Here is a 27,604-nt window from a genome sequence, read left to right as displayed (position 1 = left end):
CCTGGTCTGGAAACGACTGAGTTGAAAATTTTGAAGACAAACGAGTTATGGGAGAACTCTCCCATTGAAATACGAGAACTTTCCAGTTGTTATTTCTGCGATGCAATAAACTCCTTTATTTTGTACGTAACCGTTAATATTTTAAGGTAGAAAAACGGTAAAAGCAACTTTTAACACAATTTATTTCAATTACGACAAAGTCGACGTTAAAATAATGTCCGGTAAAACTCACTGTTATAATGAAATTGTTTACGTGAATACTTTTCAAAGCCCTGAGAAGCAAAAACATCAGTATTAGAATATTTGTTCAAATTATGTCTGAATGTTTATGGTTGTGTATCTCAACCAACGTTTCATCGATGTCCATTAGCAGACCTTCATGTATTTGGCACATTTAGTCTTTAGGTATAATGTCCCCTGCTTTTACGATGCCTTGGGTTTTAAGTACAACTGTAAACGAAAAGATAGAGGAATTTAGTTTCTTTCTTCCATATTTTAAGAAACACACCTTCGATTCAATAATCACAACAAAAAATGCCCATCCGCTATACACGTCAGATTACCACTCTCTCTCCCTCCCCCGCCCCCCCCCCCTCTCTCTCTCTCTCTCTCTTTCTCTCCCTCTCCCGGCCACCACACGTTCCCACCAAAGATCCACTGAGCCCTACAAAAATACTGTTTGACATTAACATCGGTTGATACATAAAACAAAATTTCATGTGACAGTTAGAATTTTGATTTTGTTATTACAATATGCGTTACTTTTCCTGTTGCCATTGTCTTTGCCACATTGGTAACACTGCTTCCCGCCCGATCACCGAAACTCAGCAACGTTGGGCTCCCGAGTACTTGTATGGGTAACCATCCGGGAAAATCGGGTGCTGTTTGTTTCAAGGTGCGTAAGTAGACCCATTGGCCAGTTGAAAGACTTGCACCCGGCCGTTGTGCAAGACTAGGTCTCACATTTGCACACAGCCGAACAATTCACCAATTCCCTATGACTGCAAAAAAAAAAGCGAAAAATTATACTGTGTATGCAATTTTACTGAATCTGGTAATCAGTTTAATGTATGTACGGTGTCGTAGACTAGAAAATAGCAAGTTTACCACCGACTAGTTCCATTGTAAACCAGACGCTACTCATTCATGGAAAGAGCAAGTTTTAACTACTGCTAACTTCGACCCTTGCATTGTGTTCCCTCCTGCGTATGCACTTTCTCGGATAAAGCCTAATTCAGCAGAGATGCTATACTCAGTAGTCTCAGTGAACACCCATTCTTTGCGTGTGTTGTTGGAAGATACTCCATTTCATCTTCGAGTGGAAAGATTTGGAGTTTCATTTTTTTCACTTGCTAGCGGGACTTTCGAGAAATAATCTTAAAGTGCTTCTATGAATCCTCTGCAGAACACTTCAGAATGAATTGCAGAATACTGATGTAGACGTGGAAGTACGCCGTGGTCTGCGAGCAGTCATCACTCTGTGACCTCGCATTGTACACTGACGGAAAAAAAGATCGCAATACCAAGAAAGAAATGTGCGACATAAACAAAAGTTGGTAGGTGTGCTTCTACATCTGAAAGACGATGTCTGTCCAGATTTCGCCCAGTCGCAAGTAGTGGAGCAAACGGCATTCTAGCACATATTGTTAGTACAGGCTACATACATTAAGCGGCAAGAATATATTCAGGGGTCAACTTGATTGTCTTATAACGCCCTCCCCCTCCCCTTAACCTATTGTAATGTTAATAGATTTATGACCCCCTGGGTTTAATTTGGCCCCCCACCACTCCCATTCCCCTTTCTCCTCCTCCTCCCCCATCCTTCTTGGAAATACAATACAAACACACTTTTGACACGAAATTGATTGACTAATTAATTAAATCTATAAATTAACCCCTACTCCTCTTGGAAAACCCCTAGCTCTCCCTTCTGCCCCCCTTCCTCATCCCTCCCCAGCTGGAAACTGGCAGGAAAAGAACTGAGTCTGTGCAGTAGAGGAAGGATCTCATGGAAGATTCAAATCAGTGTCGATTACACAGCAAAGGATATGATGTTTATTTATAAAATTCACTCAACAGGGGTTGGATCTATCTTACTTTGAGTGGGGAAAAGCTCATCATTCTCTGTTGTTTTAGATGATGCAGGTATGGTAAAATACATCACAAAGATCGCATCTTTTTCCCACTGGCACAAGGAATAATGTCACAAAATCGACATTAATATAACACACTGCACGTAATTACGCAGTTAAAAATCTTTCGATCATGTCTTTGCACTGACCATATGGCAGACGTGCCAGCCACCTCACATATTCCCACATGGACTGCACCATACCACATGCACTGGACTGCTGACAACCCTTTCAGCCTTGAGCGCTGTACTGGGAGGTGGTTGTCACCCACAAAGGAATGTGTGATACTAGAGACTCACTTCCTGCTTTGTTCCCAGACACACACCTTCCACACCAGGCCAGTGAAGCAGCTGTTCTATGTGCTTACTTTGCAGTGCAGATACTAACTGATCTAGATCTCAATACCACCAGCAGAGGACACTGGGAGAAGAAACCGTCCCACACCTCCCTCTCTCTCCTTCGAATACCCTCCTCCCCTCCACCTCACTGCTCTGGTTACTTCTTGTTGGGCAGTTCATCAGGTGGTGACAACTCTTTGACATTGATAGCCGAGAAATTCCTGTCGAAACACATGCGCTCTCTCTCTCTCTCTCTCTCTCTCTCTCTCTCTCTCTCTCTCTCTTTCTCTCTCTCTCCCTCTCCCTCTCCCTCTCCCCCTCTCCCTCTCCCCCTTCTCTCTCTCCCCCTCCCTCCCCCCTCCTCTCTCTCCCCCTCCCTCCCCCCTCCTCTCTCTCCCCCTCCCACCCCCTTCCTCTCTCTCCCCCTCCCACCCCCTTCCTCTCTCTCCCTCTCCCTCCCTCCTCCTCTCTCTCCCCCTCCCTCCCCCCTCCTCTTTCTCCCCCTCCCTCCCCCCTCCTCTCTCTCTCTCTCTCTCTCTCTCTCTCTCTCTCTCTCTCTCTCTGTCTGTCTCAAGTGCTTATTTCCTGTTTGTGTGAAACAACGTATACAAGCACACACAGACCAAGATCTCCTCCTCACCTCTTCTCCTTCCACCCATCTCCCCACCCCCCCTCGCCACTCATGCATACCTGGCGCTGGTAGTCAGTATATGCCTTTGTCCTCACAATTCCATTGCTATGGAAATCTGTAGTGGATGGAATAAACAAATTCAAGAAGAAGTAGGTAGTTTCTGTTCTGTGCCATACTAATCCCTCCTTTCTCTTGAACAGTGCAGCTGATACCTGCTGAATCCCCAGCTGTGGATGTCTTGGAAATATTTCCTCAGTCTATTAGAATTGACCAGTTAATTAAATCGATAACCTTTATGTGTGTGCAGTTTTTCCTTGCATCCTACTGGTGGATATTAAGGCAGGTATATCTGGCAAGATCTGATCCCCCCAACTGCCCGCTTCTGGACTTTTTTTACCTCGCTTCCTATTGGTGGATATACAGGCACAGTTAGCTCATTTGGTAGGAAGTCCATTACATTGGAGGTAGCTGGGCTACCCACTCTCACCAGTGGTAGCGAATTTGTACATGGAGAACTTCGAGGAGAAAGCCCTGTCGTCATCCGTATGGAAACCTACTTGCTTTTTCCGTTACGTGGACGACACGTTCGTCATCTGGCCACATGGTATGGATAAACTCCTTGACTTCCTTACACATCTAAACTCCATACACCCCAACATCAAATTCACTATGGAGACTGAAACGGAGGGTAAATTACCTTTCCTTGACGTCTTGGTCAAGAGAAAGGCTGACGGCACCCTAGGTCATGGGGTGTATCGGAAGACAACGCACACTGATCTGTATTTGCACGCAGACAGCTGCCACCACCCTTCACAGAGGAACGGGGTACTTAAAACTCTAGTACATAGGGCGCGCACTATCTCTGACGCAGAGAGTCTACCCCAGGAATTGGAACACCTGAGAACTGTATTTCGAAAAATGGGTACTCAGAGTGGCAGATTCAACGCGCTCTCCGCCCAACCACTGCAGCACAACCTGTTGAGATGGATGAAGTCACGAGGGAGGAGGTAGGCACTGCATTTATTCCATACACAGGCACACTCTCGGGGAAAATCGCCCGCATTCTGAAGAAACACCAGGTCGGAACTGTGTTTTGTCCTCCAAATAAAACTCGTGCACTGGTGGGGAGCGCCAAAGATGACGTCGGTTTGAGGAAGGCCGGCGTGTACCAGATTCCGTGTCAATGTGGCAAGTCGTATATTGGTCAGACGATGCGTACCGTCGAGGATCGATGCCGTGAACACCAGAGGCACACTCGACTGATGTATCCGAGCAAGTCGGCGGTCGCTGAATATTGTTTGTCGAAAATCACGCCATGGAGTATGACCGCACGAGGATTCTGGTACAGACGTCGAGATACTGGGACAGAGTTGTTAGAGAGGCCATCGAAATTCGCACCAATGACGACCTCATAAACCGTGACTGTGGCTATAATCTTAGCAAGGCTTGGGAACCAGCGATTGGGTTAATCAAGAGTAAATCGAGCAAACGTATAGTTGTGACGACCACGGCGGACAGAGCCATCACACCGACGTCATCTCAGACGCCGTCGCAATCTGTTCCACCGCGTGACCGTGGCGCGGGGCGCGGACGGCGGAGGGAGCGCGCCGCGGGCGGAGGGTATTTAAATCGGCCGCCGCCGCGACCGAACCCAGTTCCCTCTGAGCAGCCATAGCGTACGGATCTCCGTGCCGGCACGTTCACAGGAGCTCAGTCCATCAGTTCACCTGATGATGGCGACATGTATGATCGCCGAAATATTGTGCCCGTTGGACACTATAGACCGGCAGCACACCCGTGGATATTTTGATTATATACTCAAGAATCACTACGTACATTTTGTCTTAAACATTTGTTTTGATTCTTGGTAGTTGGCGCTGCAATTCAAGAAAATCCATGATCTCATTTTTTTCGTGGAAAATGGTTACAGATAAATAAAAAAATACTTCGTAAATTTTGATTCATTAAAACTAAAACTCTCCCTCTCTCGCCATAGGGTGGGGTTTGAGAGAGAGGAATTAGTTTTTCCGCAGATTCGGATGAGTTTTGTTTGTTTGGATCAACATCTGTAAAATGCGATCGTCAACGCCTGTAGAAGACAATAAGTGTCTGGTGCAGTTGTTGTATCGGTTACTGTTGCTACAATGACAGGTTATTAAGATTTAAGTGAGTTTGAACTTGGTGTTATAGTCGGCGCACGAGCGATGGGAAACAGCATCTCCGAAGCAGCAATGAAGTGGGAATTTTCCCGTACTACCATTTCACGAGTGTACTGCGAATGTCAGGAATCCGTTAAAACATCAAATCTCCGACATCGCTGCTGCCGGAAAAAGATCCTGCATGAACGGGACCATGACGGCTAAAGAGAATCGTTCAACGTGACAGAGTACAACCTTCCGCAAATTGCTGCAGATTTCAATGTTCGGCTATCAACAAGTGTCAGCATGCGAACCATTCAACGAAACATCATCGATATGGACTTCCGGAGCTAAAAGGCCCATTTGTGTACCATTGATGACTGCACAACACAAAGCTTTACGCCTCGCCTGGGCTCGTCAACAGCGACATTCGACTGTTGAGTACTAGAAACATGTTGCCTGCTTCGAAGTGTCTCGTTTCAAATTGTCTCGAGCGGATGGACATGTACGGGTATGGAGACAGTCTCATGAATCCATGGACCCCGCATGTCAGCAGGAGACTGTTCAAGCTGGTGGACGCTCTGTAACAGTATGGGAGTGTGTAGTTGGGACTGATATGTGTAGAAACGAATCTGACAGGTGACACGTACGTAAGCATCCTGTCTGATCATCTGCATCCATTGTGCATACCGACGGGTTTGGGCAATTCCAGTAGGACAATGCGACACGCAACACATCCACAATTGTTGCAGAGTAGCTCCAGAAACACTCTTCTGAGTTTAAACACTTCTGATGGCCACCAAACTCCGTGGACATGAACATTATTGAGCACATCTGGGATGTCTTGCAACGTGCTGTTCAGAAGAGATCTCCGCCCCCCTCTTACTCTAACGGTTTTATGGACAGCCCTGCAGGATTTCATGGTGTCCAGTTCCGTCCAGCACTACTTCAGACATTAGTCGAGTCCATGCCACGTCGTGCTGCGCACTTCTGCGTGCTCGCGGGGGCCTACACGATATTAGGCAGCTGTACCAGGTGCCTTGGCTCTTCAGTGTAATATCACTTTGTTGTCCGCCAGTCTGTCTGTCTGTCTGTCTGACTGTTAAGCCCCGTTTTTTCGGGAGCAGGTAGAGGTAAACAGTTGAAATTTACCTCAGTTACTAAGGCCTACGGTCCCTTGACGACGTAAATAATTTACGTTTCTAAACCAATGAAATCAGAAGATAAGACCATATATATCACATTTTTTCATGATCACAAACGCATCCAACATAACCCGTAGATGAATTATCTACATATACAGGTCAGGTGTCATAGTGTAACGATAAAGCTAGTTCGTGGAAACAGAGATGTTGCGGGATCTAATCTATGTGGAGCTACGGATTTTTTCAGTCTTCGTTTTAACCTTGCCTCCCCCTCTTAACGATGTAAGAAATCGCTAGAAATAACATGTGGTTCGGATTCCACGATATACTGTAGGTTCCCTTTTTCCAGTTGTAAATTGGGCTACGTTAGAACACGCAGTTCACTTACGTGGTGTCCAACAGAAAGACTTGTACCAGCCACACGCAATTATTTTTATTATCTAGGGACATACACTACTGGCCACTAAAATTGCTACACCACGAAGATGACGTGCTACAGACGCGAAATTTAACCGGCGGGAAGAAGATGCTCTAATATGCAAATGATTAGCTTTTCAGAGCATTCGCACAAGGTTGGCGCCGGTGGCGACACCTACAACGTGCTGACATGAGGAAAGTTTCCAACCGATTTCTCATACACATGCAGCAGTTGACGGGCATTGCCCGCTGAAACGTTGTTGTGATGCCTCGTGTAAGGAGGAGAAATGCGTACCATCACGTTTCCGACTTTGATAAAGGTCGGATTGTAGCCTATCGCGATTGCGGTTTATCGTATCGCGACATTGCTGCTCGCGTTGGTCCAGATCCAATGACTGTTAGCAGAATATGGATTGAAAACGTCTGGTCAATGGTGGCCGAGCAACAGGCTCGTCACAATACGTCAGTCACTACCCTTGATGAAGTGTGATAACGTGTTGAATCTGCTTGGGTAGCTGTACCTGTACACGCCGTCCAAGCTTTGTTTGACTCAATGCCCAGGCGTATCAAGGCCGTTATTACGGTCAGAGGTGGTTGTTCTGGCTACTGATTTCTCAGGATCTATGCACCCAAATTGCGTGAAAATGTAAACACATGTCAGTTCTAGTATAATAATTGTCCAATGAATACCAGATTATCATCTGCATTTCTTCTTGGTGTAGCAATTTTAGTTGCCAGTAGTGTAATTACATGGCTCTGAGCACTATGGGACTTAACATCTGAGGTCATCAGTCCCCTAGAACTTAGAACTACTTAAACCTAACTAACCTAAGGACGTCACATACATCCATGCCGGAGGCAGGATTCGAACCTGCGACCGTAGCGGTCGCGCGATTCCAGGCTGAAGCGCCTAGAACCGCTCGGCCACACCTGCCGGCTTTCGTATAGTGTTAATTGCATAAAACTATATATGATTTGTGACGATAAAATCTAATTTTAATAATATTTTAAATATTTATTTTGTAAATAATTCCACTATTTTTCTCTGTCATAAAAATATTGATGTCACTGATGTTACGTCCGTGACAACTAAAAGGAAAAAAGTAATGATATAAGATTGGAATTGAACAGGTGCGCCGAAGTTCGGACCAGTGCTATTAACCACTAAGCTATCAACTCGCTTGCTATAACACCATGTGTGCAACTGACGAAGTAGCATGAAAACTATGACTGTCATTTTCTTGGAAACAATTGAGTGTTGGCACCGTAGACAAATTAAGCGTCCATTTACTTTCGACCTTCTTTCAGCAAACGAAATTTCGACCGTGTCATAGAACGACCTATTGTGGCTCCTCCTTGTAAGATACAGTTTCGCTAGACCGCTGATGTAACTACACGACCAATCATGGAACATATATTTCTTGTAGGATTTCCGCACCATAAACGTAGCTCGGTCAAGCCCTACAGGCTAGATCCAAATCATAGTTACAGAAAAGCGAATAAAACTCATTGGCCTGTACTATAGCTCCGGCCAGGCGCACTGTTGGGTGCATGCAAGCGCGCTATTGCCGCACTTGGGCCTCGTCTCGCGTAGCACTCTCTTCCTAACATTCGAAAATAACAAAGCTGAGCATCAATAGTTGCCTCGTTCGAGCGCCAGTAGAACCTCAGTAGCGAGATGGTGCGTAAATTTTGCGCATAATTTTTGTTTCCATTCCTGAGTTATTAGTTTCGACAGTTTGAATCGAAGTAAAAAAAAGTGCATCTGTGGTATTATCTGTGCAAGTATTCACTGCGTGGAAGTGTTTCTGTAACTTGAAAATGGAAAACCGGGATGAAAGAGAGATTTCCGCTATGCCACGTAGGTACGGTTTCCAAACCAGATTTTGCGACTGAAAAAGGAAACTGAGTTTCGGCGGCAAAGCAAATTCATAATGCACAGTGTCTATAAATATTTAAAACATTTGTAAACAATGAAGGTGATTTGTTAGCATCTACATGCACGCTTGTTAGGTAAGATTTGCGGAAGGTAGACAGACTCAGTATGGATTATAACTAGAGACGCAGTGATATGTTACCAAAAACAACAAACGTTGTAAGAGAAAACCTTGCTACTGTACAAGCTCATTGTGCTGCAGCTTCTGGCGTTCATTTCTGAAACTATGCAGCGCGTTTACCGTGAGGGAAAATCCCCAACGTTCGATTCTCCATGGAAAAATATTAAACAACGCCGCTCTTTAACCAAACTGGACGACTTATCAAAAGACGATGTCAGACGGACAGTCTCTGAATTTTTCGACAATGACGAGTGCCCAACATCAGAAAAATTCAATAAAAAGTTAATTGAAAAAATAAACTTTACTAGATCTGCTAGATGTATGAGATGCATATTAAACGATATAGGATTTAAGTACAAGCGTCAGAATGACGGTAGACAATTTTTACTTTAATGCAACGGCATAGTGGCCTCCAAAATTAAATTTTGACTGACGATAAATTCGCTGTGTATGTCAGGTGACAAGCGACCTATATTATATTTGGATGAAATTTGAGTTAGTCAATACCATTCACTAAATACTTGCGGGTCAGCGAAGACTCATTTTGTTGAAGTAAATAAATTACTTTACAGATATAGCAAAATAAACAAGTCAGATCACCATTCGGAAATGAACACAGGCAAGTTTGAGCAATAATGCATTTTCGTTAACGTGCTAATTTGCTTGAAATTCCAGTAATTATAGTATTTTTTTAACCCTGTGACTGTTTTGTGATTGATTTACGTACATTTACGTTTCATATAAACTTGGAATACCTAACGTGGTCTACAATAATTTTACACACTCTAGACTGTAAATAACGGATTCAGCCGCAATGATGTTGAATTCAAATAATGTACACATAGATTGCTTCCATATCGATATGAATGAAATAGCCTGTATCAATATTTCACCGCAGAAACGCAGTTATGTTGATTTTGACCAAAGCAGAAACTATTACACCGAGTAACAGAGGTCCATATAATTATCAAGCCCTTGTGACCCAAGGCCTGGCAACAGCACACTACCAGCCACCCGCCAATGCGACTGACAAGACTTAAAGGCATTTCTGCTCCCAGTCAATGCAGTGGCAGCCAGAGACTGCATCTTCAGAGAGCGAGCTTCTCCAGTGCCGGCGGATATAGGGCACACATCGACTAAGGAAACGTAGTCTGCTTGTCGCTACTCTAATGGAGAATCGTCAACATCGTAGAATACGTCTGGCAACGACGTGACCGTCGGTTTACTTCCTGGTTTGGTTCAGAATTCTTCTGATAAATTCACTTCATATTTTCTTTTCATTTAGATCAAACATTCTTACTTATTCTCACTCAAGGGATGACATACAGGAAGCAAATTTATACACTCCTGGAAATTGAAATAAGAACACCGTGAATTCATTGTCCCAGGAAGGGGAAACTTTATTGACACATTCCTGGGGTCAGATACATCACATGATCACACTGACAGAACCACAGGCACATAGACACAGGCAACAGAGCATGCACAATGTCGGCACTAGTACAGTGTATATCCACGTTTCGCAGCAATGCAGGCTGCTATTCTCCCATGGAGACGATCGTAGAGATGCTGGATGTAGTCCTGTGGAACGGCTTGCCATGCCATTTCCACCTGGCGCCTCAGTTGGACCAGCGTTCGTGCTGGACGTGCAGACCGCGTGAGACGACGCTTCATCCAGTCCCAAACATGCTCAATGGGGGACAGATCCGGAGATCTTGCTGGCCAGGGTAGTTGACTTACACCTTCTAGAGCACGTTGGGTGGCACGGGGTACATGCGGACGTGCATTGTCCTGTTGGAACAGCAAGTTCCCTTGCCGGTCTAGGAATGGTAGAACGATGGGTTCGATGACGGTTTGGATGTACCGTGCACTATTCAGTGTCCCCTCGACGATCACCAGTGGTGTACGGCCAGTGTAGGAGATCGCTCCCCACACCATGATGCCGGGTGTTGGCCCTGTGTGCCTCGGTCGTATGCAGTCCTGATTGTGGCGCTCACCTGCACGGCGCCAAACACGCATACGACCATCATTGGCACCAAGGCAGAAGCGACTCTCATCGCTGAAGACGACACGTCTCCATTCGTCCCTCCATTCACGCCTGTCGCGACACCACTGGAGGCGGGCTGCACGATGTTGGGGCGTGAGCGGAAGACAGCCTAACGGTGTGCGGGACCGTAGTCCGTCTCACAATGTTCGAATAGTTGTCGACCTCGCACCTATAGAATATATATTGGTACCACTTAGTCTCCTGGCATCTTATGCTGTGTTAACACGTAGTAAAGCTGTGTAGCTCAGAATAACGATGAGGCTAGGATTCTCATGAATTTTGTCACCGACTCTACACTCCAGCAACTCGAAGCATTACGCACTACATGGACTCCACACTCGTCCTGGTAACACATGAGCAACATTACAAAGATTTGTTTACATATCTTTGTTCCCTTACCAATCTCTTTCCATTCCTATTGATCTGTCGAGAGTTTAGCATACAACTTCTTAGAATTATCTAAGGGTAAATATCTTTTCTCTGGCTATATATAAATGTATTTCCCCGCATCATCTTTAGTTGCTGTTGGGAGTGGCAACATTGTACGTAAACTGAACTCTTTATTCTCCAATATTGTATTGATAATGACATACTCTTATACATTATCAGACACAAATACATGTAAATCCATGATTTTTAGATTATCCATATCATTTCTATAAATGTATGGGAAATTGTAAATTCTTAAGTTCATCTTGAATTAACTTGAAATATTTTACAATCTGTATCAGACTTACGATATGTGGTGCTAGAGTCCCTTTCTTTGCATGCACAATGGCACGTACTAACAGCCTGTACTTAGCGCTTAATTCTTTATTGATGGTAACGAAAGCGGCTGTTCTCTTTAGTCCTGCATTTCTCGTTTTTAGTGAGTATGTAATGAATTGTGTCAGCTTATTCACACCGTTCTCTAAATTTGCTCGTTAATCGCTTTGCAGCGTACCACGTGATTCAGCGCAGAGTTTTACTCTAAAGTGTCTATGTTACTATCAACTTCATTATTTAAAAGATTACTTTCAGTTCTTTTGATATCTGATTGGCTTAATCTTTCTCTGCACTGTTGGACAGTCTTCTTTCTCACTCGGTCCACTCCATAGACTTACTTGTCGGACGTTCTCAGATTCACATACGTCAAAATTTCCTATGCTACTATCTCCCCTCGACTTTTCTTGTCATTTAATAATAATTAGGGCTAGAATTATTATGACCTAGAAATCACCAAAATATGCTGTTATGACCAAAATTAACAAAATTATTCTTATTAACGAAAAAATTCACCTTAAAATACTAAACTGAGGTAAAATTTCTGTTGTAAAGTTAATTCGTAAGTCAGTTTATGATAATGATTTATTTATTTAAGAATAAAAGCACGTCACAAGCAAAGCAAATTATGGACTTTGCTGTTACGGTGTGATTTTTATTAACATTACCAGAACATAGTTACCTTTGATATGGTTTTTTTATACATCCTTATTGTTACTTCAGTTTGTGATCTCTGCATTCCAATATATAATTAATACCATGTACAAGATTTCAAACAAAAAAGATTTCCTATTGTCGGCCAAGAAAATATTGTATTTCGAAACACTTCTTTCAACTTCAGATGACACAAAAAGTGCATATTTAAAATGGGCAGTATCAACTGAATTATAAATATAATTAAGAGAGAAAATCATTCATGTGGAATACAGTGCATGAAACCCTTCGTTTTTTCTAACACTTTTTCCATTTTCTTTGACGCTTTTTTCCCCACTTTACCCCAAACAGCTTCTAAATTATTCAGTTTTGCCACTGGTTTTGTCTGACTCACAAGTGACATTTCTGTTTGCTCCAATGCAGTTATGGCAGCAGGAATATATCCAAATTTTGATTTTATGTACGAAAGGTTGCCTGAAATTTCAGCATTAGACATTAATACGTGGGCTACCGCACTTGAAACGGCTCCAGTGCTATCGAATGAATCAATGATGCTTTCTACAACGTTGAAGTTCTGCCAGAAATAGTTTCAGTGGTCAATCTATGAGCTCCTTCCTGTCAACATGGGAGATGGTGATAAGAAAATGTCTAGAGCTAGCAACTTAAGTGCTTCAACACGTGAAGAGGCTTTGAAAAATAGCGTTTTGACACACCCAAATAATTTGTTAACATCACTTTTAGTGTCAGCAGCTTGTCCATATAGGGTACAGCATCCGCTGTGAAAAGTACTACCATACGTTGTCGCTCCCATATGGCACCTACAGATCTGACAAACAATTTACTGATGGTGGAAAATTTACTTTTTCTAAACGTTCACAATTTATAATAAACTTTTCGTCAGGACCATCTTTTTCCAAAGTTCCCACAATGACATTGCAATATATCTTCCAATAGTCTCAGCTTTCATCAACAGATACTTATTCTTTTTTATTTGCAATTTTTCTGATTTGTTGCATTCCTTTTTCATAGCTTCGCCTGTCGTAATCTTCTTAATGTGGAAGAATCAAGAAGAGATTTAGCTGTGTGTTTTTATAAGAATTCACAGAATTTTGAATAGTTCATCTTAAGGGAATGTGAGCACAAAAAAAAGCTGTACAAAGTTCTTCACAGAATGGTGAATAAGAATGGCTGGAGCCCCCACGGGCATATTATATTCCACGTTTGTATTTTTCTGTTGCCACATGCTGCTGAACATTAAATGACTTCTCCGCAAGTACTTTTACATCACAAAGTTTGCAATACAGTATTTTACTATCAGTCGAAAATGATTTATTACCATATTGAGACAGGAACTTTTGTAATTTTACTTGAATACTTTGCTCTACTTCACACATTTCTTCTGAACTACACTGCAAATACTTTTGACTTCTATAGGATTGCATAACAAGCATTTATATGAATTAACTCAAATGATGTGTGGCCAGTGCTACCACAAGGCATATTAAATACAGAAATACTCTGTTGTACCCACAAATTCCAATCACTAGGATCGTCTCTTATGAAGTGCCTGAAATATTCCACCAGTGTCATAGGAGTTCTCTGGGGCGCCCAGTTTGTCTGCAGGTGAAATGTTGTGGTCAGCATCTTCTGAATTTTTGATAATTTCTTACCCTCTAGAATACTTAAAAAATTCGACCCTGGTCTGTCTCTAGCACTGACTAAATTTTGTATCATAACACAATTTCTTCCACAAATTTCTGGGCCATTATCTCGGCATTCTGCCACTTGGTCGCCACCTCTACTGTGAACTTGCTCAGGTAATCTTGGAATGTCAAGGTGTGTCGATTGCAGTGGTTGTGGTTTTTATTGTATCTAACGATCTACAATGTCTGTGTCGCATTTCTCGAATACTGTCGTGATTGTGTTTGTAATTACTAGATGTCAGCGTAACGGCTTGTCGTGCATTTCCTTCATAATTTCGGCCCTTTCGTCTATGATAAGTTCCTCGGTTTGTTCCTCCTGTTCTTTGTTTCCCCTGGCCACTCTTATATGTCCCTTAGGTTCATTTATACGCTCTGCATCACCATACAGCATTTGGCTTTATGCATCGGCATTTGCACTGAGTTTTCCAAACATACACAGTGCCATAAAAATATTCCTCTAGTTTCAGCCTGTAGTAACCTTGGCGATGGATCCTTGACACTGAAAATTCATGTTGGTCACTTGTGATCTGCTATGGTGAAATGTCTCCCATTGACTTATAGCCTGAACTGCTTTGTGCTCTACACAATTGATAATCACTTTAACTCAATTGCAGAATAAGTCCTTGCAGCCTTAGTCAATGACTGTGAAACACAGATGACTGGTAAACCTTTGGGTAGCTTCCCTTGAGACAGAATTCCCCCCAGCACCTCTCTGCTGGCATCCGTCACTACTATAAATGAGTTCTCAAAATCTGCTCAGTATGGGAGAATTTACTAATTTCTCTCACAGTTCTTAAACTGCTGGTTGTTGTTCTCCCCATACATATGGCAGTTCAGCCTTCAGCAAATTATGTAATGGATTCGCAATATTATTGAACTTTGGAATGAACTGTCAGTGACACCCATCAAGCTGTAGATGGATTTCGGAACTGGAGAGTTCTTCACTTTTTCCACAATACGCTCACCTCGCTCTACACCTTAATCTGTTGTGTTGTGTCCTTAGAATATTACCTCCTCTCTAAGGAATTCACACTTATCTGGCTGTAGCTCTGACCTATGTGCGACTGATCTATTCAATATACCCTGAAGCTTTACATTTTGTTCCTTTAATGAACTACCGTAGCATACTGTGTTATTCAAATACTTTAAACACTATTTCCCTTGAATTTCTACCAATGCATCATTAATTCGTCTCTGAAACATAGTTGGTGCATTCTTTAACTCCAGTGGCACCCTTCTGTACCCATAATGCTGACAATTTACGCCAAACGCTGTCTTTTCTCTGTCTGACAGTACCCACTGGCCTTTAAGTGGAGATATACTTAGCTTTCCCTAGTTGGTCCAATATGTCACTTATTTTAGGGGTGAGAAAGGTCGCACCCCCCCCCCCCCCCCCCTCGCCACTAAATTTCGTTCAATTTTCTATAGTCAGTTGCGAATCTATATTTCACTAACTCTCTGGTATCTTGTATTTCGGCACTAGCAATATGGACTCTGATTTTCAACTCGTTAACCATTTTCTCGATTTGTCTGCAACACCGCTATTTGTGCTTTGGTATTCTATACATTCTCTGCCTTTCCCTTGTGCTCTGGCAGTATTGAGAGTGCATATTCTGTATATGACAATTTTTCACCTTTTACATAAAATACATCACAATATGTACTACAGAGTGTTTCTAATTCATATAGCTCCGCTTTATACAAATGATCGGTTCGGATCGCTTCTCTGAGCTGGACAACGCAATTTCTCTACTTGCCCATACCGTTCATTGCTCCCTGTACAGTTTAGATTGGTGCCATTCTCTCTACAAGTTCCCAAATACTTTTATTGTGGAAAGATCACAGCCAGCCTCATTCACATTCAACACACTGAGAATATATTTTTCTTGTGCCATGCTATTTTGCCTGGAAGATAACTCATCACTTTTCGTCTCACGATTTGCCTTCGGTTTGCATATCTTACTTCTTCCTTCGCCATTCTTTGATTATACTGTTTCGTTTTATTTCTCTCTTGTTCAGGACTTAACCTCTTATTTGTAGAATCTCACTGTCATCTGCTATTCCCATTCATTTCCACTTTCTTTGCAGTCTGACTCATGGACTGCCTCAGAACATGCCCCCTTTCATTATATATTGTTTTTTCGGCTTGTCTCACTTCCCGTTAATTGTTGTTGCTTTTCAGCTCATCGTTTCATAGAAACTTACGGCGGTTGTTCTGTCTCTGACACTATGAGAAACGGAATATTTCGATCCTGTAGTCTAACCGCCTTCTCTCCGTAATTAATCACAACCTCTTGCTGCCTCAGGAAGCCACTTCCTACTAGACTGTCAAAAGGAATATCCAATCAACCAGTAACAAACTAACTTCCTATGAAATGGATATCGTGCTTCATGGCACTTTCCCTGCTATTAGTAACTGTAGATCCATAGTTTCCACCGAGCGAGGTGGCGCAGTGGTTACACACTGGACTCGCATTCGGGAGGACGACGGTTCGATCCCGCGTCTGGCCATCCTGATTTAGGTTTTCCGTGATTTCCCTAAATCACTCCAGGCGAATGCCGGGATGGTTCCTCTGAAAGGGCACGGCTGACTTCCTTCCCCATCCTTCCCTAATCCGATGAGACCGATGACCACACTGTCTGGTCTCCTTCCCCAAACAACCAACCAACAACCAACCATAGTTTCCAAAGTCTCCACCGCACGTTTCGTCACACCCTTCATTCTACAGCTATCTTCCCTGCTAATTACGGCTTCGGCTGTCTGGTCGCTGTTGCATACCGACGTCTTATTGCCTCGTAGTGGCAGTGATTGTGAATTCAACACTTTACCTCCGAGTGTGAACACTGTTATACTTCCTCCTCTTTCCGCTGGCCCTGCATCACTTGCATCGTGTCTTCCCAATGCTATGCTTGTGCATTGTCTTAATATTAGTACTTAATAAAGTTTCTTTCTTTTCCTAGCAGCGTTAACACTATTTTGGATATAGAGTCATTAATTAGCTCTCAGGTATTTTTCCCTTGCAGAATATTATCCCTTGAAGCAATATTTTAAGCGTCACTAGTTTTACTATAAGTATAAAAAGTATATCGTTCACAGTCAAAAGTCCAGTGAAGTATTTTCTGTTTTTCGACGACTTCCGTTCATCCTTTAGCTTAACAGCTACAGCTATTCCTTTTTTCCCCTTCAGTGAAAGGACCCATCAATATGCTATGTTTAAGGCGTACCGTTCTCGGTACGCCATATTTTGCTATTTTCACTCGTTGCTTTCATATGGCATCATATTTTGGGGTAATTCATCACTGAGGAATAAAGTATTTATTGCACAAAAACGTGTAATCAGAATAATAGCTGGAGTCCACCCAAGATCATCCTGCAGGCATTTATTTAAGGATCTAGGGATATTCACAGTAGCTTCTCAGTATATATACTCTCTTATGAAATTTGTTATTAACAACCAAACCCAATTCAAAAGTAATAGCAGTGTGCATAACTACAATACTAGGAGAAAGGATGATCTTCACTATTCAAGATTAAATCTAACTTTGGCACAGAAAGGTGTGGATTATACTGGCACTAAAGTCTTCGGTCACTTATCAAATAGTATCAAAAGTCTGACAGATAACCAACAAGTATTTAAGAAGAAATTAAAAGAATTTCTGAATGACAACTCCTTCTACTCCATAGAGGAATTTTTAGATATAAATTAAAAAGAAAAACAAAAAAAATATTTAAAAAAATAAAAATAAAAAAATAAAAATAAAGATAAAAATTAAAAAAAAAACAGAAAAATTGAAAAAGTTGTTATATTAACTTAAGTATGTTGTTAAATTAACTTAATTATGTCATGTATTGGAAAATTTGACTCGTTCCACATCATTACGAAATATCGTATTCATGATCCATGGAACTAGTATTAATCTAATCTAATCTAATCTAATCTTTTAGTTCATTGTATTTTATGTGCCAACAAGAATACATTCCTACAATTATCTATAGACTTGCCTTATATTTTAAATGAAAACTGGAGTAGTTTTAAACTTTTATATGGCACCAGGACTCCTCCTCAAATCGTTAGGACATTTATAGTAACGTATGTCGCGGGGGTTGGCTGAATTCCTTTTCAGTACCAGTGGTTAACCATGCACATGGTCCTGGGTAACAGGAATAAGTACTCTCATTTCATTGATCGCTTGCAATTAAGAGTTATTTTATCTCATGACGTAAACAATGTTTATAAACGTAGGTGTGTGTGTGTGTGTGTGTGTGTGTGTGTGTGTGTGTGTGTGTGTGTGTATTTTAGCCACATTTATCTGAAATAAAGTTATAAATACTTTTCTTTATATCGGATTTGTAATTGGGAACTATTTCATCTAAAGACTATCAGTACTGGTAATCATTGGAAGGAACTGTTCAAGAAATTTGAGCGCACTCGTTCAATAAGAAATTGTACGGGCGCTAATGATCAAGAAGTTGAGCAACATGAGCCGAAACCTCATCCTGCATATGAGAACAACAGATCCCCAGAAATACAAAAGTCTAGTTGTTTTCTCTTTGTATAATCACAAACCCAAAATTATGCTTCCAGAAAATTTTGATTCATCCACAGTTCCTAATATAATGTAACTAATTTTGGAACAGGTATTAATAAACACTTCATGCATCTACATAAAAAGTTTGGTAGTTGTTTATCTATCACATCGTCCGGTAAAAAGGATTATTTTTTAAACACTAATGAAGCTGATGTACCTTTCTGAAAAATCTATCACACTAATGGTAATTTTTTGTACAAATTATCTTACATAGGTCTGAACAGAATTTTGTTATCACCTTTTGCATAATTCTCAGACATCCTCAGCCATAGGCAAAATAAAAATATTTGGAGATTTTTTCTTTATAAATTATGTGCTATTGTCTTAGCTAAATCTTACTTCTATGAAGATGTAGGTAATAATATTTAATAGTTCCATACAAAATTTCATTGCTTTAACGTAAATGGTTTGAGAGAAGATGATGTGTAAATATTAAAAATTATACAGGGTGTTACAAAAAGGAACGGCCAAACTTTCAGGAAACATTCCTCACACACAAAGAAAGAAAATATGTTATGTGAACATGTGTCCGGAAACGCTTACTTTCCATGTTAGAGCTCAATTTATTACTTCTCTTCAAATCACATTAATCATGGATGGAAACACACAGCAACAGAACGTACCAGCGTGACTTCAAACACTTTGTTACAGGAAATGTTCAAAATGTCCTCCGTTAGCGAGGATACATACATCCACCCTCCATCGCATGGAATCCCTGATGCGCTGATGCAGCCCTGGAGAATGGCGTATCGTATCACAGCCGTCCACAATACGAGCACGAAGAGTCTCTACATTTGGTACCGGGGTTGCGTAGACAAGAGCTTTCAAATGCCCCCATAAATGAAAGTCAAGACGGTTGAGGTCAGGAGAGCGTGGTGGCCATGGAATTGGTCCGCCTCTACCAATCCATCGGTCACCGAATCTGTTGTTGAGAAGCGTACGAACACTTCGACTGAAATGTACAGGAGCTCCATCGTGCATGAACCACATGTTGTGTCGTACTTCTAAAGGCACATGTTCTAACAGCACAGGTAGAGTATCCCGTATGAAATCATGATAACGTGCTCCATTGAGCGTAGGTGGAAGAACATGGGGCCCAATCAGGACATCACCAACAATGCCTGCCCAAACGTTCACCGAAAATCTGTGTTGATGACGTGATTGCACAATTGCGTGCGGATTCTCGTCAGCCCACACATGTTGATTGTGAAAATTTACAATTTGTTCATGTTGGAATGAAGCCTCATCCGTAAAGAGAACATTTGCACTGAAATGAGGATACACATTGTTGGATGAACCATTCGCAGAAGTGTAACCGTGGAGGCCAATCAGCTGCTGATAGTGCCTGCACACGCTGTATATGGTACGGAAACAACTGGTTCTCCCGTAGCACTCTCCATACAGTGACGTGGTCAACGTTACCTTGTACAGCAGCAACTTCTCTGACGCAGACATTACGGTTATCGTCAACTGCACGAAGAATTGTCTCGTCCACTGCAAGTGTCCTAGTCGTTCTAGGTGTTCCCCAGTCGCGAGTCATAGGCTGGAATCCGTGCTCCCTAAGACGCCGATCAATTGCTTCGAACGTCTTCCTGTCGGGACACCTTCGTTCTGGAAATCTGTCTCGATACAAACGTACCGCACCACGGCTATCGTCCCGTGCTAATCCATACATCAAATGGGTATCTGCCAACTCCGCATTTGTAAACATTGCACTGACTGCAAAACCACGTTCGCGATGAACACTAACCTGTTGATGCTACGTACTGATGTGATTGATGCTAGTACTGTGGAGCAATGAGTCGCATGTCAACACAAGCACCGAAGTCAACATTACCTTCCTTCAATTGGGCCAACTGGCGGTGAATCGAGGAAGTACAGAACATACTGACGAAACTAAAATGAGCTCTAACATGGAAATTAAGCGTTTCCGGACACATGTCCATATAACATCTTTTCTTTATTTGTGTGTGAGGAATGTTTCCTGACAGTTTGGCCGTACCTTTTTGTAACACCCTGTATAGTTACGGAAAATACAAATCAAGTGTTTCACACTATCATATATTATCGAATATAAATGTCTTACTACATGACACATGGTTACTCATTCTCATACCCCAGCAGATGAGCCACATATTTTAATAATTAAGTTACATTAAGTTCATTTAGTCATTACTCTTTTAGAAATTAATTCCAGAAACAGACTAATTTTTCAAAGGGAGTCTGCAATTGTTCTGCGAGTGAAATTTAACTTTTGGCTTTCTTTTTCAGGCAACAACAGACGACCTACGCGTTTATCAACCAGAATGATCATATTTATAACCAAATTGGCCTGCTTCAGTAAGTGATTAATACAGTGACAGTAAAGCTAACAAATTAATTATGCATTTCACAATAATATGTATGTTTCAAGGTGAGTAACATTTAACAATAATAATAGCAATAATGATATTCTACAAGCCCTATCAATATTAATGTATACAAAATGAAGGAATGTTTGCCACGATTCCAACAGGACGGTGTCTCTACACCATCTACTTGTAACTCCACTATCATCTCAGATTCCTGCTGATCTCCTCTCCTGCTTTGACTGTCTCCAGAACATGTGATTTTTCAGCGGAGTTCTCACCTAAACCACACACTGATAAAATTTGTTTGCCATTGTACTCCACATGCGGTAAAAATTGTTTATGATTCACCACGAACCTCACGAAACATAAAGAGAAAAGAAGTGACATAGGTGAACTATAAACAACGTTTGTGCCATAAACTGATGATTTCTCAAGAGGTGGTGAGTGAATAAAGCGTGACTGCTCTGTCACTCGTAGTGCAATGACATTCCACAGTCGTCTGAAGTCACTAGACATGATACAGACACTTCTGAACATCTCAAGATTTTAAACGTGGCTGAAACAGCAACTGTTGAAATTCTTCATGGTAAATGATGACAGCCAAAACAGTTGCAGGATAAAGATTTACTAAAATTCTTGATCACGGTTTCGGTATATCTAAATATACCTTCATCAGAAGTACATCCTGCAATGGAGATTCATAAAACAATTGTGCCAAAGGCGTCGTCAGTAGTTAAAACATCACATCCATTTATACAACATGATTATGGACAGAGGGTCGATGCGAACACAGCTTAGCATCAGTACTTCGCCTATGAACTAGCGTGACGAGGGTGTTTACAAGCCAACGAAAAATTTGTTTTCAAAAACTTTTTTTTTACTTTCATAGCTGATCTTTATAGATTTTTATGAGCTGAATCCAAATCGAGACTTAGTTTTTTGTATCACCTATAGTTTTCGAGCTATATGCTCTTTATTATACAGTATAAAAATCCTATGCTATATGGTAAACGGGGAAATTAATGAAATTCTTTGTTACAACATACGGATAGTTTGTATTTACAGTAAGGTACTTAAAACAATGATATGTGTTAATAGAGGTTTCACCTGTGAGCTAGAATTGGTTTGTATTGTCTTTCTCTTTTTTCTTTGAAGCTACTTGTGTAGCTTTTTCTACGATGGGTCGCTTGCTGAACTTCTCGGTGAAGTGACGAACAATAGCCCCTATCATGTTGGTGTTCCAGAGGCCTTGGTAGTGTTTTTCCATCACTTTAATGTCCTGGTGAAAATGCTGTCCTTGCTCCTCACTAACATCTCCCATATAGACCGGGAAATAATGAGGTGACTGTTCAAAAAGTGAACTTTCAGGCTCATTAAACATCCTAAAGTTTTAAACTTCTTTAACATAGTAGCTATAATAGAAACATATTCTGGGTCTCTTTCATGTCCTAAGAACTTTGTACAGACTTGCTTGAATGAGACCCAAGTTTCTTTCTCATTGAAGGTCATTGTGGATTCAAAGTTGACATCAAACATCAATTTTCTATTTTCAGGTTCGACAAAGACGCTTTCTTTTAGTTTATCTTCTGAAATATGAGGAAACTTATGGCAGAGATACTTAAAACATGGTCCATCTTTAGGCAAAGCCTTTACAATCTGTTATTTTAGCCCTAACTTTATATGTAGAGGTGGTAGGAGTACGTTTTTTGGATCTACAAGGTTTTTGCGCAGAATGTTCTTCTCACTAGGTTTTAAAGACTCCCTCAAAGGCCAGTTCTTTCTGCACCAGTGTTGATCCCTAGCCCTACTGTCCCATTCACACAAGAAACATGGAAATTTGGTAAAGCCACCTTGCTGACCAAGGAGCATGCATGTTACTTTTAAATCGCCACATATCATCCAACCATGTGCAGAATACCCTATTTTATTTAGCACTACTTCCAGGTTTTCATAGCTGTCTTCCATATGTACAGAATGTATAACCGGTATAGATGCATACATGTTACCATTGTATAATAAAACAGCCTTTAAACTAGTTTTGGATGAATCAATAAATAGCCCCCAGTCTTCCTTTTTGTATTCACTACCAAACTCATTCATCAGACAGGGAATGTTTCTCTCTCTTGCTATACATGTATATGCTGGTTCTAGCTGCCAGTAAGTGCTTTTCTTTTAATCTAGAGTCATACAATTCAGCTTCTTCTTTCGTTAAGTCCAGATCCTTAACCAAATCGTTAAGCTCGGTCTGAGTAAACAATCTGGGCTCTAGATTTTCTGTATTTCAGTGGAATTCATCATCATCTGGTTCATCTAAATCAGATCGTAGATCAGAAAATACTTCTGTTGGAATAGAATTTAAATTGTCTCGTGGTCCAGGAACTGGCAAATTTACACCATGCCCTACTGGTCGGATGGAGGACGAAAGGTTAGGGTAGCTTATTACCTTCTTGTTTTTCGAATTATGACCAGTAATGTCAACACTGAAAAAGTAGCAATCATCAGAAAGATTTCTTGGCTCCCTCCATATCACAGGAACAGCAAATCTAAAAGCCTTTTTCTCCTTTCTGGACCATTTTCTCAGATCTTCAACACACACATAACGTGCCTTATGCAGCGCACAAGATTTATCTTGATCACCAAGTTTACATCAAAAGTATGATAGATAAACCTATTTCACAAAGTCTGTAATGTTTCTTTGGTGGTTTTTTAATCACAAATTCACCACAAACATAACAAAAACTGTCAGCAGGGTTTTTACAACCACGATTAGACATTGTACTGAGCACATGTACAGACTGAGCACATGTACAGGAAACGGAAAAGTAAGGTTAGATTGACAGTAAACAAAACACCATCTGTAAACATAAAAATAGAATAGACCTTTTTTTGCCACCAAATGTTTTTCAGCAGTGCTGCCAACGTCATCTGCGTTCATTACACCTCCTTTTTAAATTATTTTAACTATATAAAGCTGTTAAATTCTTTAAAAAACGCTTAATTTAACAAATTTAACTGCAAAATGTTAAGAAAGGGTGGGTGATACAGTTTTTTAAGTATCATATTTGGATTTCCCACCATAAAAACATAAAAATAAGGTATTTTCAGCAAAAATGTTTTTCCATCGTTTGCCTGTGTGACCCGTGAAACTGCCAGAATGGTGAACGAAAGTATGCAGACGTGCATGCACTGTGATGTACAGGTGTCGGATGTAAGTTTTTGGGATGGAGTTCCATGCTTTTTGCACTTGATCAGTCAGTACAGGGACGGTTAACGCTGGTTGCGAATAACGCTGGAGTTGTCCGATGATGTCTCATATGTGCTCGCTGGAGGCTGATCTGGCGATCGAACAGAGCAAGGCAAAATGTCAACACACTGTAGAGCATGGTGGATTAGAACAGCGGTATGTGGGCGAGCGTCATCCTGTTAGAAAATTCCCCCTGGAATGCTGTTCATGATTGGCAGCACAACAGGTCGAATCACCAGACTTACGTACAAATTTGCAGTCAGGGTGCGTGGGATAACCACGAGAGCGCTCCAGGCGTGTCCAGTGTGTCTAGCATACACACATGCTGGCTGCAGGCCCTAAATTGGCCTCCTCCTAATCAACATAACTGGCACCGAGGCAGAACCAGTTTTCATCAGAAAACACAAGAGATCTCCACCCTGCCCTCCAATGAACCCTCGCTTGACAAGACTCAAGTCGCAAATGGGGGTGGTTTGAGGTTAGTGGAATGCGCGGTACAGGGCGTTCGTCTCTGAGCTGTCCTTGAAATAACCGATGTGTAACAGTTCGTTGTGTTACTGTGGTCCCAACTGCTACTGCAGATGCTGTACGATGCGCCAGAGCCTTACGCCGAACACGAAGGTTTTCCCTCTCGTTCATGCCACGCGGCCGTCAGGAGCCGGGTCATCTTGCGACCGGGTATTCTCGTGACCAGCGCTGCCAGCAGTTATGTGCAGTGAAACTTCCTGGCAGATTAAAACTATGTGCAGGACCGAGACTCGAACTCGGGACCTATGCCTTTCGCGGGCAAGTGCTCTACCATCTGAGCGGCCCAAGCACGACTCACGCCCCGTCCTCACAGCCTCGCTTCTGCCAGTACCTGTGAGGCCGGGGCGTGAGTCGTGCTTGGGTAGCTCAGAAGGTAGAGCACTTGTCCGCGAAAGGCAAAGGTCCCGAGTTCGAGTCTCGGTCCGGCACACAGCTTTAATCTGCCAGGAAGTTTCATATCAGCGCACACTCCGCTGCAGAGTGAAAATCTCATTCAGTTATGTACAGTGGTTACATTTCTGCCAAGTCTTTCTGCAGTTTCGTACAAGGAAGATTCAGCTTCTCGTAGCCCTATTACACGACCTCGTTCAAACTCGCTGAGGTGTTGACAATGGCGTCTGTCGCCATAAAGGCACACTTGCCTAACGGCAACTCACCACGTCTAATCTCAAAACTAACTAACGCTCACGACAGTTACAGCGTTTATTTAAAGCAAACTTGATTTGCATCCTCATAGTGGCGCTACTAGCGCAACTCTTATGCGACTAACACGAAATTTGAAGACGTCATCTTTCAGATGTAGAAATACGCCTACCGACTTTCGTTTATATCGCACAACTGTTCCTTGGAGTTGCGATTTTTTTTCCGTCAGTGTATTCATTTCTCAGCATAGTCACCCTGGCGACAAACATTTTTCTCCCAACGAGAAACCAGTTTATATGGAGATAGTAACTGTTCTCGAAAGAACAGATACCATGGATGACCGTGCAGCTTCTCTAGAATAAATGATAATTAATTGAAACCCTCAGCTACCGACAAGTGTTGCTGATATACCTCGACGGGGACAGCTGAAAATATGTGCCCCGACCGGGACTCGAACTACATTAGGTACATTACGTATGTAGATTGTGGACCGTTGGTAATGTGGGTCACACGGGAAGCGTGCAAGGGATAAGTCCCTGCATTTCATCTGTGTCTTCAGTGGCTCAAATGCCGGCACGGTAACTCAGCGTGTTCGGTCAGAGGGTTAGCTGCCCTCTGTAATAAAAAAAAACTGAGTTAATGGATCAACGACGAACTGAAACGGGTGTCTTGCGACGTCCACCACGAGCAGATGCAACGAACGAAAACGAACAAAATGAGATTAAAAAAAAAAAAAAAGATGGATAGCGCGTCAGCCATGTAAGCCGGAGAGCGCGAGTTCGAGTCCCGGTCGGGGCACACATTTTCAGCTGTCCCCATCGAGGTATATCAACAACACCTGTCGGCAGCTAAGGGTTTCTGTTAATTATCATTTATTCTAGAGAAGCTGCACTGTCACCAATGGTATCTGTTCTTTCGAGAACAGTTACTATCTTCATATATATAGTTAAAGGCTACCCAGCCATTCACCTTCGTCTGTGCGAATGCGCACAGGTTGCCCGAACTCTTACGGGAATCGTCACCTTAGTGTGCGCGAGTAATGAGTGGGTGGGCAAATATCTATTACGTACATTACGTATGTACATTGTGGACAGTTGTTAATGTGGGTCTCACGGGATGCGTGGCTCAGATGGGTAGAGCGTCTGCCATGTAAGCAGGAGATCCCGGGTTCGAGTCCCGGTCGGGGCATACATTTTCAGCTGTCCCCATCGAGGTATATCAACACCACCTGTCGGCAGCTGAGAAATCAGTTTGTTGATACCGTCACTGCAAATTGTTTGACTTTGTTGACGGAACCACAACCTTACCTCGATTTGCACCGCTTCTTCATCACTATCAAAGAGAAATCCTCGAAGGTGTTATTTAAGTTTCGGGAACAGATGAAAACTGATTGGGGCCAAGTCGGGACTGTATGGAGGATGACCAGTGACAGTGAACCCAAGGCGTCGGACTTTTGCAAATGTCGCAGTACTCGTGTGGGGTCTGGCATTGTCATGCCGAAGGAGAGAGTATTCCATTTGTGGACGAACTCTTCAAATTCGTGCTTTCAGTTTTCTGAGTGATTACAGCACACTGGTTCTCAAGCACCGATACAGTTACGTTACACACCGACATGTTGCACACTACAATTCGGAACCCTCTAGCGGCAGAGAGTTGCAACTTGCGTTAACGAAGCATGAAAATCGGTAGTCATCCAGAGGTGTAGAGGCTTTCTCAGGACAGAACACTGTTGACAGCTGCATTAAACCAGCCTTCAGTCTGAAGACCACAACAACAACATAGGGAGAGATTCACCAACAGGTTTCTCATACAGGAATCTGTATTTTAAGGTTGTTCGTCCGCAAGAATATCGTGTTATTCCTTGGGCAAGAAGGAGGAAAGTCTACCAACACGTGGAGAAATAAGACAGTGTCAGGTAGTGGTGGGAACAACTTAATGAAAACAATATACAGTTGATTTGTGGAAAACAATCGATTGATTTGGTTGTAGTTTGTACGTATAGGTTGAATTATTCATTTTTTAATCAATGAGTCTGTGGGAGCAACCGAAAACATTCGATCTATTCCGATGTAGTTTTACATATTGACTCAGTTATTCATTCTTTCTTTTGAAGTAAAACCAGAATATAATTACCTGTCGGCTGAACCGTGCATTCTGTTTTTCAAGTGAAACCACTTACTTGTTTAGTTAACTGAGTTATCCATTCGTTCTTCTGTGTGAAACCA

At 42.0% G+C, this 27,604-nt stretch overlaps 1 protein-coding gene across 1 annotated transcript in view; it reads left to right on the top strand.

The window, feature by feature from the left end:
• Positions 1-27,604, top strand: part of LOC126184412 (ras and EF-hand domain-containing protein-like) — a 195,427-nt gene that overhangs the window by 66,249 nt on the left and 101,574 nt on the right. Inside the window, exon 5 of the mRNA XM_049926796.1 lies at positions 20,886-20,954. Within this exon, the coding sequence (XP_049782753.1) occupies positions 20,886-20,954 (69 nt within the window). The remainder of the gene's footprint in view (positions 1-20,885; positions 20,955-27,604) is intronic.

Source organism: Schistocerca cancellata, chromosome 4, assembly GCF_023864275.1.
Source record: "Schistocerca cancellata isolate TAMUIC-IGC-003103 chromosome 4, iqSchCanc2.1, whole genome shotgun sequence".
Classification (NCBI taxonomy): Eukaryota; Metazoa; Arthropoda; class Insecta; order Orthoptera; family Acrididae; genus Schistocerca; species Schistocerca cancellata.
The sequence above is the reverse complement of the archived record's forward strand: the minus strand, read 5'-3'. Positions and strand labels throughout refer to the sequence as shown.